Genomic DNA, 13,908 nt, shown 5'->3' on the forward strand with positions numbered 1-13,908 from the left:
AAAAAAGTGAAGAGAAAGGAGAGCTAGCTGCTGGCCTTTCTCTCCAAGCTAGGACCGGAGTAAGACCCCCACTAAGGGGTGGTAAGAGGGAAAGATACCCCAACGTCGGCGAACAAATCCCGTGCACCCGAGGCTGGAGGACGTCCGCGTGTCCGCGTTTCTGACTACACCGCCACAGGGCGCGAGAGCCAAGCTGGGTGCTTCTATGGCAACGCTCAGGTTCGGAGGACCTTACCTTCTCCTTTCGCTGGCTACCGGTTTGCCTTCCTCTATTCCAAATTAAATTACGTGTTGCATCCTACAGAGATGAAAGGATTTAGGGAAAGAATTGTAAGAGTCGTCTTGAATGTGGTTCGTTTCTGTCAGAGAACAATTTCTGAGGCTTCTGGGCGATCGCAGAAGACGCCTTATCTGGGGGCGGGGCGGAGGCGCTTATCCCAGTAGGCCACGCGGCGGGGCCTCGCCTTTCTCTTTCCGCCATCTTGGAGCCCCTGGAGGTGAGGGGAGCTCCTGGTGCTGAATTTTGGGGGCAAATAATAGGAGTGGGCTCAGTTATATACCTCGGCCAGGCACTGGTGCGGCTCGGAGGCTCTGCCTGCCAGTGATTTGTATAGATTCCGGCATCAGAGAGGACAGGATGGAAGAGATGTGGGACTGATGCTGCTGGTTCCCTGGAGAAGAGGCGCTCCGGTAATCGGGGTTGCTACCTGGACCCTAGCAGTTAGATACTCGAACGTTGTTCTCCCGCCGTTCCCCTTTTGAGGCAGTGGCTTCTTAGGCTGGCTGGCTGCTCCTTTCCAGACCTGGCTTTGCTTGTCGACAGTCTCTCTTTCCCCAGCTTTTCTCCCATTAGTGCCTGAAAGCCTTGTTTTCTACGTGCTTCTCTGATTTCTTGAGTTTTTTTCCCTCCAGGTTGTGGCATTAAATTTTTTAGGGCTTCCTTTTGGCATTTCTACGAATTACTTCTTCTAGTGTAGAGTCTTGCCACCTTCGTTTTTGTCTTCGTTTTGTAGTTTGTTTAGCTGTCAGACATTCTCTGAGGTGGAGACGTCTTGCTAGACTGCGCTTCATGTAGATATTATGGCATAAGTTACGTTTTCCCATTTTCTTAATATGAAATGCCGATCAAAAAGGGATTTACCTGACAGGTTTAAGAAACGAGAGGGAACTGACTGGGTGGGAAATGTGCTTTGCTAAATACTAAACTGGTTCTTTTGTTTTAAGGAGTGCTGGGAACAGAACTTAAAAACCAACAACTATGTCTGGAAGGTACGGATTTTAAATTGTTCTGTACTTGTAGTTTTCTTGTTTATTAGACATGAACTTTAATGTGAGCTTAAGACTGGTGGGAAAACATTAATTTGCTGTAGATAATATTTGGGTAGGGGTAATTACAAGTCAAGTCGTACTAGTGGTTTATTGAAGTAAAATCTTTCAACGGCTTATGGTTAATAGTATTTTGTGTGTCTTAGGCTGTGGTCCAAGGCCATTTTTGCTGGCTATAAGCGGGGTCTCCGGAACCAGAGGGAGCACACAGCTCTTCTTAAAATTGAAGGTGTTTATGCTCGAGATGAAACTGAATTCTATCTAGGCAAGAGATGTGCTTATGTGTACAAAGCAAAGAAGTAAGTTTATACTACTGTCATGCTTTTTGAATTTCTACTTGATTTGTCTCGTTTACCTATGAAAGAATAAACAAAAGATGTTCATAAAGTGGTACTGTTGTGCTTCTACTTTGGGTCTTTAGGGAACTTCATGAGGTTATGGAGGGACGTCGCTTTGTGGGTAGTGTTGAATTTAACTGCTAATTGTTTCAGGAAAAGAGCCAATTTATACTCCTCTTAAGGTTCTTTTCATGTACCTTAATTCATTTCTTTGGTATCTTGAAATTGTATTTTACATTCATGCTTAAAGGTGGTATGTCTTTAGAGCATTTGTTCTTAATCCTGGGTTTTAAAACCCATTCCAGACAAATTAAACCCATTCTAGACGAATTCCAGATGAATCTGGGGACATGGCTTTCATCTTTGCCCTACTTCTTTCTGTAGCCAGAGTGACCCTTTAATATTGTAAGTCAAATGATTTGCACATTGCCCTAACTCCAAACTGTTACCCATCTCATTTAGTAAAAGTCAGAGTCATTAAGGAGCCTCTAAGACTCTGTGCAACCAGAGCTCCCTATTTCTACTCTTAACCCAGCTAAGGTATCTTCTGCCTTTCCACGAGCCAGGGACACATCCTTCTAGGGTTTTTAACACGTTCTGTTTGTTCCCTTGTTTTCCAGTCATAGTTACATCATTACCTTCTTAGTGAGGCATTCCCTGATACTAAAATTGCAAAAACACTTCCCTCTCCTTACCAACACATCCTCACAGTTCTTGCTTTTTTTTCCCTCTCTCTTCCCAGTATTGCAGCTATTACTATCTGACGCATTTTATACATTTTAGTTAGGTTTTCCTCCTAAATGTATTGGAAAGTGCTGTATTTTACAAACTACAAAAAAGCACCCTTACAAAAGCGGCATACAGTGTAGGTACTCAGATACTTGTTGAATGAAATGATGCTCCATACTTAAGTTTTTCAGGTGACTGAGTGGTTAACTATGGTTGAGAGCTGCTAGACTAAAGGTAATCTTGAATTTGTGTCACTACTAGTTGCCTGGGTTCTTATGCCTCTTTGTCTCCTTTTAAAATCAGCAACACAGTGACTCCTGGCGGCAAACCAAATAAAACCAGAGTAATCTGGGGAAAGGTAACTCGTGCTCATGGAAACAGTGGCATGGTTCGTGCCAAGTTCCGAAGCAACCTTCCTGCTAAGGCCATTGGACACAGAATCCGTGTGGTAAGTACAGTTATTAGCAACATGATACCCGGTTGGGTCAGACTAAGCTCAAGGAGTTGGGCTTTGACCTGTAAGGACTTCTGTAATTATAAAACGTTACCAGTAGGTTATGCTCCAGAATTAGTGACTACTGTGTAAATGTATTCTGGAACATCAGATTTGTGTCATTAGGAGGAAAGTGAAGGCAAAGTGCTCAGATGGATTGTGCCTGTATTTCAGCTTTTGTTCTAGCTGCTTGGGGTAGGGGAAATAGCATTTAAATGAAAAATTATCTGGCACTGGTAGTTTATGAGTCTCTGAAGTAATTGCTAGAAAACAAAAATTCAACACACCTTTTCCTGGCATTGCTCTTAGTGATTTCTCATCTCTTCATCATAACAGTCTTTTTAGAATAGGTGTATTAGCCTTATAGAAGAAAATCAGTGCTGATGTCTTTGTCGCAAGATCCTGTGGTTTTTTTAAAACATCTCCTGTGTTCTTGAGTTGGGATCCATTTTAATGTACATGGCCATATTCTTGAGTGTATTTTTGAACACAGGTACTTTTGAGCCCTGCTGAGCAGTTGAGATTACTCATCAGAGTAAGTTTTTACTCTGTAATTAAAAGAGGCAAAATTAGATGGATGTGCGTTGGTCCCAGTGATGGTTCTTAAAGCATATTCACCTGGAAATATATAAGTAGTCATGATGGTTTTCAGAGATGACAATGGGAGATTTATCCATATTGTGGCACTTAGTAATATTTGTAAATTTGTATATAACATGCAACTAATAACATTGTATTTTTTCCCCCCAGATGCTGTACCCTTCAAGGATTTAAACTTAATGAGAAGTAAATAAAGTGGATTTTGTTGTATTTTTTTTTAATGGCTTAAAAATATTTTTCCCCTAAATTCAGTTGCTGTGTGCTGAAATGGTTGTGGCTGTCAGGCATTTTTGGAGTGCAAAGAATCCAGAGTTAAATGTAATGGCAATTTACAGAGATTTAGACAACTTTTTTTTTTTTTTTTAGATTTAGACAACTTTTAATGAGGATAGTATGTGAGTATCTTAACACAAAGCCTTACCTGGTGGGAGAGACAAGCTTTGGTTGGGGACAGTGGAAAGGAGTATATTGAAAGTGATGGAGCCCTTGAACCTGCTCTCTGAAAAGCTTTTGAAGAAATGGAGACAGCATATTCCAGGAAGGGGAGAAGCCAGAAATTTTAGCCAGTACAAGATCAACACCATGACACAGATTTCCAAATCAAGATGGATCTGTAACTCTTCCCCATAAATTTATTTCAACTTTATAAACTTGGTACTATGGTTTATTAAATGTAACTTCCTCATTAGATGGAGAGTCAGTAGAAGAAACTTAGATTATATTGATGACCTCTTAAAGAATCTTTGAAAAGTAGGCACTTGTCAACAGATTGGTTGGGAAACTTGTGACTTAAAAGTGGTAGTTGGGAAAATTTCAAATGGAGGGTGTAATGGTATTTGGCAGCTCATTCAGATAGGCAGGGGTGAGAGATCCTTGGGATTTGTGACTGGACAAAGCATTCCAGTATATAACACTTGATGGGAATAATGTATCAAATTGAAAATATCAAAATGGCATGTGCCTTAGAAAAAATACTGTGAAGGGTGGGGTTGCCTGGACAGTGTAGCTCTCCTTTACTCCATTTTTTAATGTAGAAAGTGCAGGATTGAGGTATTTCAGTGTAGTAGAAAGGAAACTTAAGGGTTGCAGAATATTTAAAACCTGTTGAAATAAAAGTTTTAATTAAGGATTGGTATGCTATATGATGATTATAGATTTTTGATGCAGTAGCAGCTAGTCATTAAATATCTTGACATTCCACTGAAAATACCAGTAGGGAAGTGGGTGTTTATCAAACCTTGCTCAGTTTTTTATTGTATTTGGGTTCTCTAGCAGATGCTAAGAAAATAATCATGCTTAAAATGGGGGTCTGGGCAGGGGGGCCATGAGGATGACCTTTGAAAGAGGATGTGGGAAAACATTTGGTACAGCAGTTCTAAGGTTTGCTTGGCAGTGGTAGTCCTCAAGCCAAGCTGCTGTCAGAGGAGTCCCATGTTTAACAAAAATGGGCTTGTGTTTGTATTGCCAGTGTTCCTTGCCTAGCAGCTGCCCTTGGGAAGTATAGCCTTGAAGCAAAAGGTGGATGGTGAGAAGCAGCTTGAAGCCATTGGTCAGTTATGCGCTCTACTGAGCCACCAAAGGTTGGAATTTGTTTATTAGAACTAAGAAAATTGAACTTAGAAAATCCAGGGTCAAGGGCAGGAAGTCCCAATCTGTGATCTACTAAAATATGAGATTCATTTCCGCTTCAAAAAACCAACATAAATTAAAAGTACCAACTTTGCCGTGCCAGTTAAGTAGATGTATCAGTAACTTGGCAGTGGTCAGGGGTGAAGACATGCTTGGGGAGGTATTTAGGGAAAAGGAAATTTCATGAGAAGGCATTTGAGGAGCAATTCTGTAGTGAGGAACTGTATTATGTAGTGTGACAAACCTGCTGGGGGGAGTGATGGGGCAGTAAGTCTAGAAAACAAATGCCAGAGTAAATAAAGGCTTGTGGATTGTACTAAGGATTTAGACTTAATATTGTACCTGTATTGAGAACTTGATTGACAGGGTAACAAGGTCCATATTTTAGAAAGGTCTTAGTGGCAACCCAGCATAAACTGAACAAGGGAAAACCAGGTAGGTTTTGCAGTCTTAACAGATGTTTAAGCACCAAAATGGAGCTGACTCCATAAAATGAGTAGAATTTTAAGAACAATATATTGTGGAGAGGACTGCAAAGGTAACATGTTCTTAGCTTTGATTGCTGGGTGGGAATAGTGCATTTACAAAGTTCGCAACCTGGGACATGGTTTTGTTGTGGGGAGGGAAGTTGCTAAATTTGAGGAAACTAGGATGCTCACTTGTGAAAGTGCCTGGGAAGGCAGATGGATATTCAGGGTTGGCGTAGGCATATAGAGAGAAAAAGATGTCAACCTGTCACCTTTGTAGGAATTGAGTCTTTGGTTTTCTGAGTGGGATAATGTTAGGAGAGCAATATGAATTAATAAGTGGTAGGTATTTGAGCAAAGCAGGGAAAAGAAGGCTGAAAACCCTTAGGATGACCTCAGTAAATGAAGTGGCCAGCTGCATGTAAATTATAGTTGATCTTTGAGCAACACGGGTTTGAACTGCCCTGGCCCACTAAACACGCAGATTTTTTCAGTAAGTACTTTGGGAAAGTTTGGAGATTTGCAAGTTTGAAAAAACAGCTCAATTGTAAAACATGTAATACATAGAAAATGTGTTGTTACAGGTAAGGCTTCTTGGTCACGTTATTCATAGTTAAGTTTTTGGGGAATCAAAAGTTAGATTAACCACTGGGAGGGGTTAGCACCCCTAATTTGCCATTGTTCAAAGGTCAACTGTAATCCTATTTTCAACTGAGTGCAACACCTGTGAAAGCATGCTTAATGCTTTTCTGCTCTGAGGTTTGGTGCTCAAAAGTTTTCAAGACAGTTGCCATTGGAGGAGTACCATTTTTCATAGAAATTACCTCAAATGGCTAGCAGCTTGCTTGCTAGGCCATTGAAACAGACTGTCCCAAGCATGACACTACTGTTAAAAGTACTGAGCTGAAGATGACTGGTCACATTCTTTGTTACATATCCACGTAGTGGAAAGAGCACAAGTTCTGAAAGTTAAATCTGGTTTAGAATTACAGCTGCTGCTAGTTGTGGGATGATAGACATTATCTAATGAGTCTTTTCTCGTAATATACTCCATCCTTGTATTAGTATGTGTTTTTGATAAATGAGTTGTAAACCGTAAAGGTTTTCTTTACCCCTCAAGTTGTTAATATTTTACAATATTCGGTTCCTATTGGATGACTTCCAGCTCAGAGCTTCCAATTTCTCATTATAATTCTTTTGTTAAAGAATTTGTTCCAGTTTCTCACATCTCAGTTTTGAAGATAATTTCCTTAATGGCAAGGATTCACCCCAGTCTTTATCTGGGTTATTGCAATTGCAATTCTTATTTTTATACAAGATGAAATTGAATAGTAAAAGATACATCGCTGGTTTTATAGGAAATTAACTTCACTTTAGAAGAACTAGGCCTAAAACAGGTGACTCAGGTTAAGTAAAAATGAAAGTTACATTCTTTCCACCTGTTACACAGAGGGCTCCACCATAAAATACCTTGCAGGGAGTTTATGTCTGTCTAAGCCACCTGGCACCCAGTAGGTGCACATATCTTCAGTAACTGAATTACAGGCTGAAAAACTGCCTTAGTAACGACAACATACTACCCTTTCAGAGCCAACAGCATCCCCTATACCCGCCGTACTACTCACGTGGGCCGCTAGGCAGAATCTATTGGTCGCCTTCGCTCAATGAGACGCGGTGGACGGGCTGCCATGCCTATCTTGGGCGGAGAACTTGTGGTTGACGTTAACCAGTTGAAAGACGTCTTTACGCCGGGTGGTCCTTCCACTAGCTCCGGCGCGCAGGCGTCACGTACTCCATGGTAACGATGCTCGGCCCGAAGATGGCGGCTGAGTTGGGAGGAGTGGCTTCCTCCGGTTCAGGCCTGGGCCCAAGCCGGTGGCGCTGGAGCGGTTCTTTATGGGTCCGGAGCATTTTACTCCTGTTGGGCGGGCTGCGGGCAAGCGCTACATCTATTCCTGTCTCCATGAGCAGTTCCCCTCCCTGCCGGCACCTCGTCCCCTCTGATACTGAGGTAGGGCGAAGGAGCGGGAGAGGGCCCTGTAGGGTAAAGTAGTAGTACGGGAGGGGGTGACCTGGGTAGTGATGGGAACAGGGTGTATCGGAGACGGCGAGATTGGGCCAGACATCGAACTCTTAAAGAGGGTTGGGACATGCTATCAACTCCCCTCCTGCACCCAGCAAAGTGGCTGAGTTAGGCACTCAGAGCATCATCACTTTCCTGTGGGGAAGGTTGTGCTTAGCGTAGTCAGTGGTTTTCAAACTTCAGCGAGCATCAGAATCACCGGAAGGACTTGTTAAAACACAGATGGCTGCCCTACTTCCCCGCTCTGTGACTCATTAAATCTGGGGTGGGTTCCCCATAATTTGCAGTTCAAGTTCTGGTTGGTTAGTAATGCTGCTGCTTGTCCAAAAACCTCACTTTGGGAACCACTGATCTAAAAGGTTTGGGAAGGAATTGATAGGGAAGGCGCTGCGGGGATATTAGGGATTCTCTGAAGACAAAATCCAGGTTTATTTTCAAGTTACTTCACATTGCCTGCTTTAGGGAAATCTCTTGCCTTGTAAGTGCCTGCCTCCTCTCTCCGTATTTATGTGTCTGAATTCTTCAGTCTCAGCTTACTTTTCCCAACCTCAAGACAGCCTGCTGAAACCACCCCTCAGAACATTCGCTCTTTCATTGCACAGTACATCTTATTTGTGCTCTCTCTGGCACTTAACCAATTACTGCTGTGTGATAATGGCTGATTTTTTTAGGCATGTCTTACTTCCCTTTGTAGTTAAATTGTAAGGTTCCTTGGGATAGGGTGTGTGTCTTACACTTTGATACCTTACACAGTTAAATCAAAGGAGGGCCCCCAATAAGTGTTCTTTGAGGAAAGGAGACGTATTACCTGGGATAGGGCTGCATGTTGTGATTGGCTTTATAATTTTCTTATTATTTTATCACGAAAGATCAACCCAGAAATTTTCAGGTCAGCTCAGAAATCTAAGACCACTTATTTTTATGGTAATTCACAAAATTTCTATGCCTATTGTTGATATGCACCAAAATAATAAGTTTGGGGTTGTAGTGTGTTAAAGCTTTTATCATGACGCTGTATTTTGGCTGAATTAATTAAAATTTAAAATGTCTTAGCTACTTTTAAGTTTATAATACAGCATTATCTATAATCACTGTGCTGTGCACTAGATCTCCAGTACTTCTTTATCTACTACTGGTTGCAAGTTTGTACCCATAAACAACATCCCCAATTTCCCCAACCTTCTTTATGAATTATTTTAAAGAAACATTCCTACAATTTGAATTTCTTTGAATGTAGATTACAATAAGAGAAAGTACTTCAAAGAACTACAACAGTCTCTGTGCTAACGGGAACTTAGTATCTGTTTTCTTCTTAGTGGCTTTGCCAGTGTAGAAACCTCCAACTTGTATTTGAACATCTCCATGGATAGGGCAGTTATCTCCAGAGGCAGCTCATTCACTTTCTGAGACCATTGTCCAAGTACTTCTTTATATAGAGCTGAATATTCTTCCTGAAACAGCCTATCCCTATTTATGCCTCTTTTGGTTGAACAAACTCACTAGTGATAATGCTTCAGATATTAAAAGCAAACTATTAAGTTATTGAGAGTTCTCATCCCCAATAAATTTTCTGGGTTCATCATAAAGTGTCTAACAGCAAGTCCCCCTAACCTCTTTCCTTTAACTTGGGCACAAAATACAGGGAAGAACCATTCATTGTACTTGTAAGATAAATTTTAGCCTAAATAAGCAGGCTAAGAGAGGCAACAAAGGACCAGGCAGTTTATTTGAATGCCACTCCCGGGTGATGTTCCGCAGTCTGGGTATTACAAGCTGGGGAAGTCACACCTGGTCAGGGAGGTCGGGGGCTTATAAGAGATTAGGAGGGGGAGGAGTGGGCAAGCTATCCTAGGGGGCATGGAGAGGTATGATTGGCTAAAGGTGACATAATAGACAACTAGAAACTTTTTTTCCTTCCAAGAGGGAGGAGGCTGACATCTGAGTCTTAGTTGGCACATCAGAAGGATGGAATTCAGAAAGAGCTGTCCCCTTTCCATATAAGGCACGGACCTTGAGGTCTGGTCTGTTCACCCCCTATGCCATCTCTCTGTTCTGTTTGCATGTCCTTGTTTTTCCTTCCTCCAGCCTAACATTCCAGCCTTTTGGTCATAATGGGCGACAACTCTATCTGGCTACTTCCGGCTGACAAGGGGCGTCGTGGGGGTTTGAGGCTGGTATTAGGCCGAAGGAGGGGGCTCAGTGGGAAGAGGTGCGTAACGGTGAAGTAACATCTTGTTGGTGGCGACCTGGGTCATCTGGGTTAGCCGCTGTTGGAGGAACCTGAGGAAACAAGGGGCAACCAAGAGTAAACTACAAACTATTATTAAGGGGCCCAGTAGGGGCATTAGCCAGGCTATTATGGGGGACTGGAATTCTGGATCAAGTTTACATCTCAATGACTAGTATTGGGATTTAGTATAGCTAAGACTGCATTATTGAAACAATACTTTTCTCTAAAATCACCCTCATTTTTATTAGAAGTAGCCAGATTAAGAAAATAATTAACAGTTGGCTTGATTATTTCCATAAGTGCAGCAAGAAGAGCAATTGATTACATAGGCTCTTTTAAATATGCTTTGCTGGAACTTTTTAAAAATTATTTTTATTATTATTTTTATTAATTTGTTTGTTTATTTATTTATTTATTTATTTATTTATTTATTTATTTATTTATTTATTTATTTTTTGCTGGAACTTTTTATAAGGAATTTCAGATTGAACTTTTAAAGGCTTCTTGAGGCCAGAGAGCCAAGCCGGACTTGCCATCAGGTTGTGCCTGCAGTACCTGTAGATTTGGGTGAATTCCTCTCTTCTTGAGGTTCCCAAGACATTCCTGAGGTTCCTGCACTTACCAGGAAGTGACCTTCCTTACTCACCTGGTAAGGCTGCTGGGAACTCTGTAAGCAAGGTACCAGGCCAGTTCTTTTAAGGGGCTTTGTAAGCTTTATAAAGTCAATCTTAGTTCCTTAAAGCTGTCTGTTCATATTTGAGATTACACACGTGTCTCTCAGGTATGACGTTCCAGTCAAAGTCTTGGTAATATAATCAGTGTTTTTAATTGGTCCTCTTACAAGGAAAGCAGATTCTTATTGAACTTGTGCAAATAAACATACTGCCATGAAATATAAAAATAGACACTGAGAGTTTTTAAATTCTGGAGGGATCAGGTAGAGAGAAAGATAAAATTTCAATTCTGCTTATAAAGGCAGTCATTTACTAAACTGTTGTCAGCTTAAGAGAAAAAGCTTAAAACACTTTATCAACAACATTTGAAACAAAAAGCCACAAAATCATCTTCCTTAGTTTACTTAATCCTATGTAACTAATACCTGTTCTGCTGAAATCTAGTTCTTTACTAGCTTAAGAGTAATAAAACAGTGACTATAAATAATAAAGACTTACAAATGACAATGGTTAAAGATTTGATGAGAGCTTACTGTAAGACAGTTGACATAAGGAAATTTTGATATTTCTGTAACACAAAACATTTAGTAACAAAGTTTAGCTTTATTCTTTCTGACAGTGCTTTCTAGGTAATTAAGCAGGTAATTATGTATCAGATAAATAAGCTAAATTAGCCAAATACTTTCTCCAATGAGAAAAAGTTCCTCTGACATGTTCCAGGAGCCCTCTGGAAAATATCAGAGTTAAGTAGAGGTAAAAGTACCTTTTTGAATTTAATTTTGGGAAGTTGTCAGAAGAAAGTTTCTTTGGTACTTGCTTAAATAGGATTATAGGTTGCCATGAGGCAATACTTACCTATTTAACTAAAATGACAAAAAATACCTCAAAGGCAAATAAAGAAGGTTACACAGTTCTAGCAAACTTTAGCTTTTAGGTTTTTTAATATTAAGATCTTATTTTCTTAAATACTCCGACAACTCATTGAGACTTTAAGCATGAGAAACTGCTTTGATAAAACAATTAGAGAACTTTTTGCAATCTTTCAATATTAGGAGCAGACTAACAGTTAAGAAAACTTTGTCTTTTTAACTGAAAACAAAATTCTAATTTTGCTGTGTACTTGATGCTGAGACTCATTTGCTTTAATTTTATATAGCATGGCCATATTAAATTCTTCCACAAACTTTCTACAACCTTTTTACATTTAGATTTCTATTTCTAAATAAACAGCTGTACTTTGGAATAAAGTTACTTTCTTTTATCAAAAGATACATTCTTTAGCATGCAGAAATGTTTTCCTTATTACTTTAACTAGTTTTAATTAGAACTTAAAACCATTAGGTACCTTAATTTTTAGTGAACACTGAGAAGTAGACTATTATAAACTGTTATACTGGCATTCTTTGGATTGACAAATTTATGAACATTTTATAATTTCTGTTAACTATGAGCTTTACAACACAATCTCTCACTAAGCTCAAAGTATATCTTTTTAACTTAGCAAAACTTTAAGGTTTTAGGTTACCGCAAAGATTTCTAGGCTGTAGATAGGTATACACACTGTAACACACAATTAAGAGGTGTTCACTTGCCACACTTATTTAGTTCACTCATTCGTAACACCTATGCTAGATTACTTACAAGACCTTAACTGAATATTAGACAAAGCCAAGCCTTTAAGCATTTTATTCTTAAAAGATTTAGCAGATAACATTGACTTAAATGACCTTAGGTAAACGTAGGCAGCTGATAACCACAAGGACACGCCCGCCTTAGCCAAACCCAAATCTGCATTAATGCTTAACCTTTTTTTTTTTTTTTTGAGAGGGCATCTCTCATATTTATTGATCAAATGGTTAACAACAATAAAATTCAGTATGGGGGGGTCAATGCTCAATGTACAATCATTAATCCATCTCAAGCCTAATTCTTGTCAGTCTCCAATCTTCTGAAGCACAACGAACAAGTTCTTACATGGTGAACGAATTCTTACATAGTGAATAAATTCTTACATGGGGAACAGTACAAGGGCAGTCATCACAGAAACTTTCGGTTTTGATCATGCATTATGAACTATAAATAATCAAGTCAAATATGAATATTCATTTGATTTTTATACTTGATTTATATATTGATTCCATATTTCTCCCTCTATTATTATTATTATTTTTATTTTTAATAAAATGCTGAAGTGGTAGGTAGATGCAAGGTAAAGGTAGAAAACATAATTTAGTGCTGTAAGAGGGCAAATGTAGATGATCAGGTCTGTGCCTATGGACTAAGTATTAATCCAGGCTAGACAAGGGCAGCAAAACATCCACGGATGCAGAAGATTTCTCTTAAAGCAGCGGGGGTGAGGTTCTGAGCCTCACCTCTGTTGATCCCCAATTTCTCACCTGATGGCCCCCCTGTGACTGTACCTGTCTTAGGTTGTTCCTCCCTTGAGGAATCTTACCCGTCTCTGGCTAACCAGCCATCTTCCGGGGCCATACAGGGAAATGTAAAGTTCCTAAGTGAGAGAGAAGCCATATTGCTTGAAAAGGTTAGCTTTTTACTTCTTCGCAGATTTATGCCCTGTGGCTTCTATGCCCAGCACCTGTCTCGAGGTATCTTTACCGCCTGGAGGAATTATGATACTCAGTAAATTCGATATGAGGCACGAATTCTATTTAAGGGTTCTAATTAGGAAGGAAGAAGAAAAGCTATAGAGGTAGCATATGGAAGAAAACATGGGAGGATTGATTATTTCTTTGACATATCTTCTTGTAGAGTACCTTAAGTATGTATAGGTTTTAAACTACTAACCAACTTGAACACACATATTAACATAATAGGAATACGGTGACATAAACAAAGCAAATCTATAATTACCAGCCATCTCCAGTGAAGCCAAGAAAACCATTTAGGCACCCTAGGCATTTGTGAAAATTTGTCTATGATATGATGGATATTGTCCAACTGTACTTGAACAGTCTGAGAGAAATCAGACAAATTAAAGCAGCCCATTTCTGGGATCTGTTCACATCCCATATGTTCTTTTAACCGTAGATAGTCTATAGTCATAAGATTTTGGAGTGCTACAACTTGCACCCCTCCCAACACCTGGTTGAGTTCCAACAGTACAGATCCGGTCAAATTCGTTGTCTCACTGTATGCACATGCCAGCCTAGACATCTCCCTCCTCATTCCAATGGCAAGTCCAGGAAACGGTGGGGTGATGCAGCTACAACCGCAGCTTCGCCCAGATCCCTGTGGAGGCTTTTTGATGATCATCCCCCTGGCACAAGTCCTCCAGAGAGTGCTGATGCCAGAAGCTCCTCCTCATATCGTATCTTGGTT

The 13,908-nt window shown here is 40.1% G+C and overlaps 3 protein-coding genes across 18 annotated transcripts in view; 2 read left to right on the forward strand and 1 right to left on the reverse strand.

Annotated features, from left to right (window-relative positions):
- The window catches only part of DRC9 (dynein regulatory complex subunit 9), a 38,259-nt gene extending 30,923 nt beyond the window's left edge, over positions 1-7,336 (reverse strand). For 3 of the 11 annotated variants that reach the window (XM_017641890.3, XM_017641892.3, XM_017641888.3), the window contains exon 1: positions 99-233. The gene's annotated coding sequence lies outside the window, so the exon portion shown is untranslated. The other 8 variants (XM_073231493.1, XM_073231489.1, XM_073231492.1 and 5 more) reach the window with 4 other exon arrangements.
- RPL35A (ribosomal protein L35a) lies at positions 423-4,613 on the forward strand. Of its 3 annotated transcripts, none has more exons than XM_037013220.1 (5): positions 423-497; positions 1,225-1,269; positions 1,473-1,625; positions 2,697-2,841; positions 3,637-3,696. In XM_037013220.1, the coding sequence occupies exons 2-5, from the start codon at positions 1,259-1,261 to the stop codon at positions 3,658-3,660; spliced, it is 333 nt and encodes a 110-aa protein (XP_036869115.1). In that variant the 5' UTR covers positions 423-497; positions 1,225-1,258; the 3' UTR covers positions 3,661-3,696. The 3 variants fall into 3 exon arrangements, with proteins under 3 accessions (XP_036869115.1, XP_036869116.1, XP_036869114.1); XM_037013221.2 differs by lacking the exon at positions 3,637-3,696 and adding an exon at positions 3,853-4,613 and having other exon boundaries at positions 481-690; XM_037013219.2 differs by having other exon boundaries at positions 481-690.
- Positions 7,335-13,908, forward strand: part of LMLN (leishmanolysin like peptidase) — a 135,257-nt gene continuing 128,683 nt past the window's right edge. For all 4 annotated transcript variants that reach the window (XR_012129168.1, XM_073231484.1, XM_037013178.2 and 1 more), the window contains exon 1: positions 7,335-7,593. Coding sequence is in view for 3 of the 4 variants with exons in the window: in XM_073231484.1 (XP_073087585.1) it covers positions 7,378-7,593 (216 nt within the window). In the remaining variant the exon portion in view is untranslated. The remainder of the gene's footprint in view (positions 7,594-13,908) is intronic.

The sequence above is a fragment of the Manis javanica genome, chromosome 3 (genome assembly GCF_040802235.1).
Source record: "Manis javanica isolate MJ-LG chromosome 3, MJ_LKY, whole genome shotgun sequence".
NCBI lineage: Eukaryota > Metazoa > Chordata > Mammalia > Pholidota > Manidae > Manis > Manis javanica.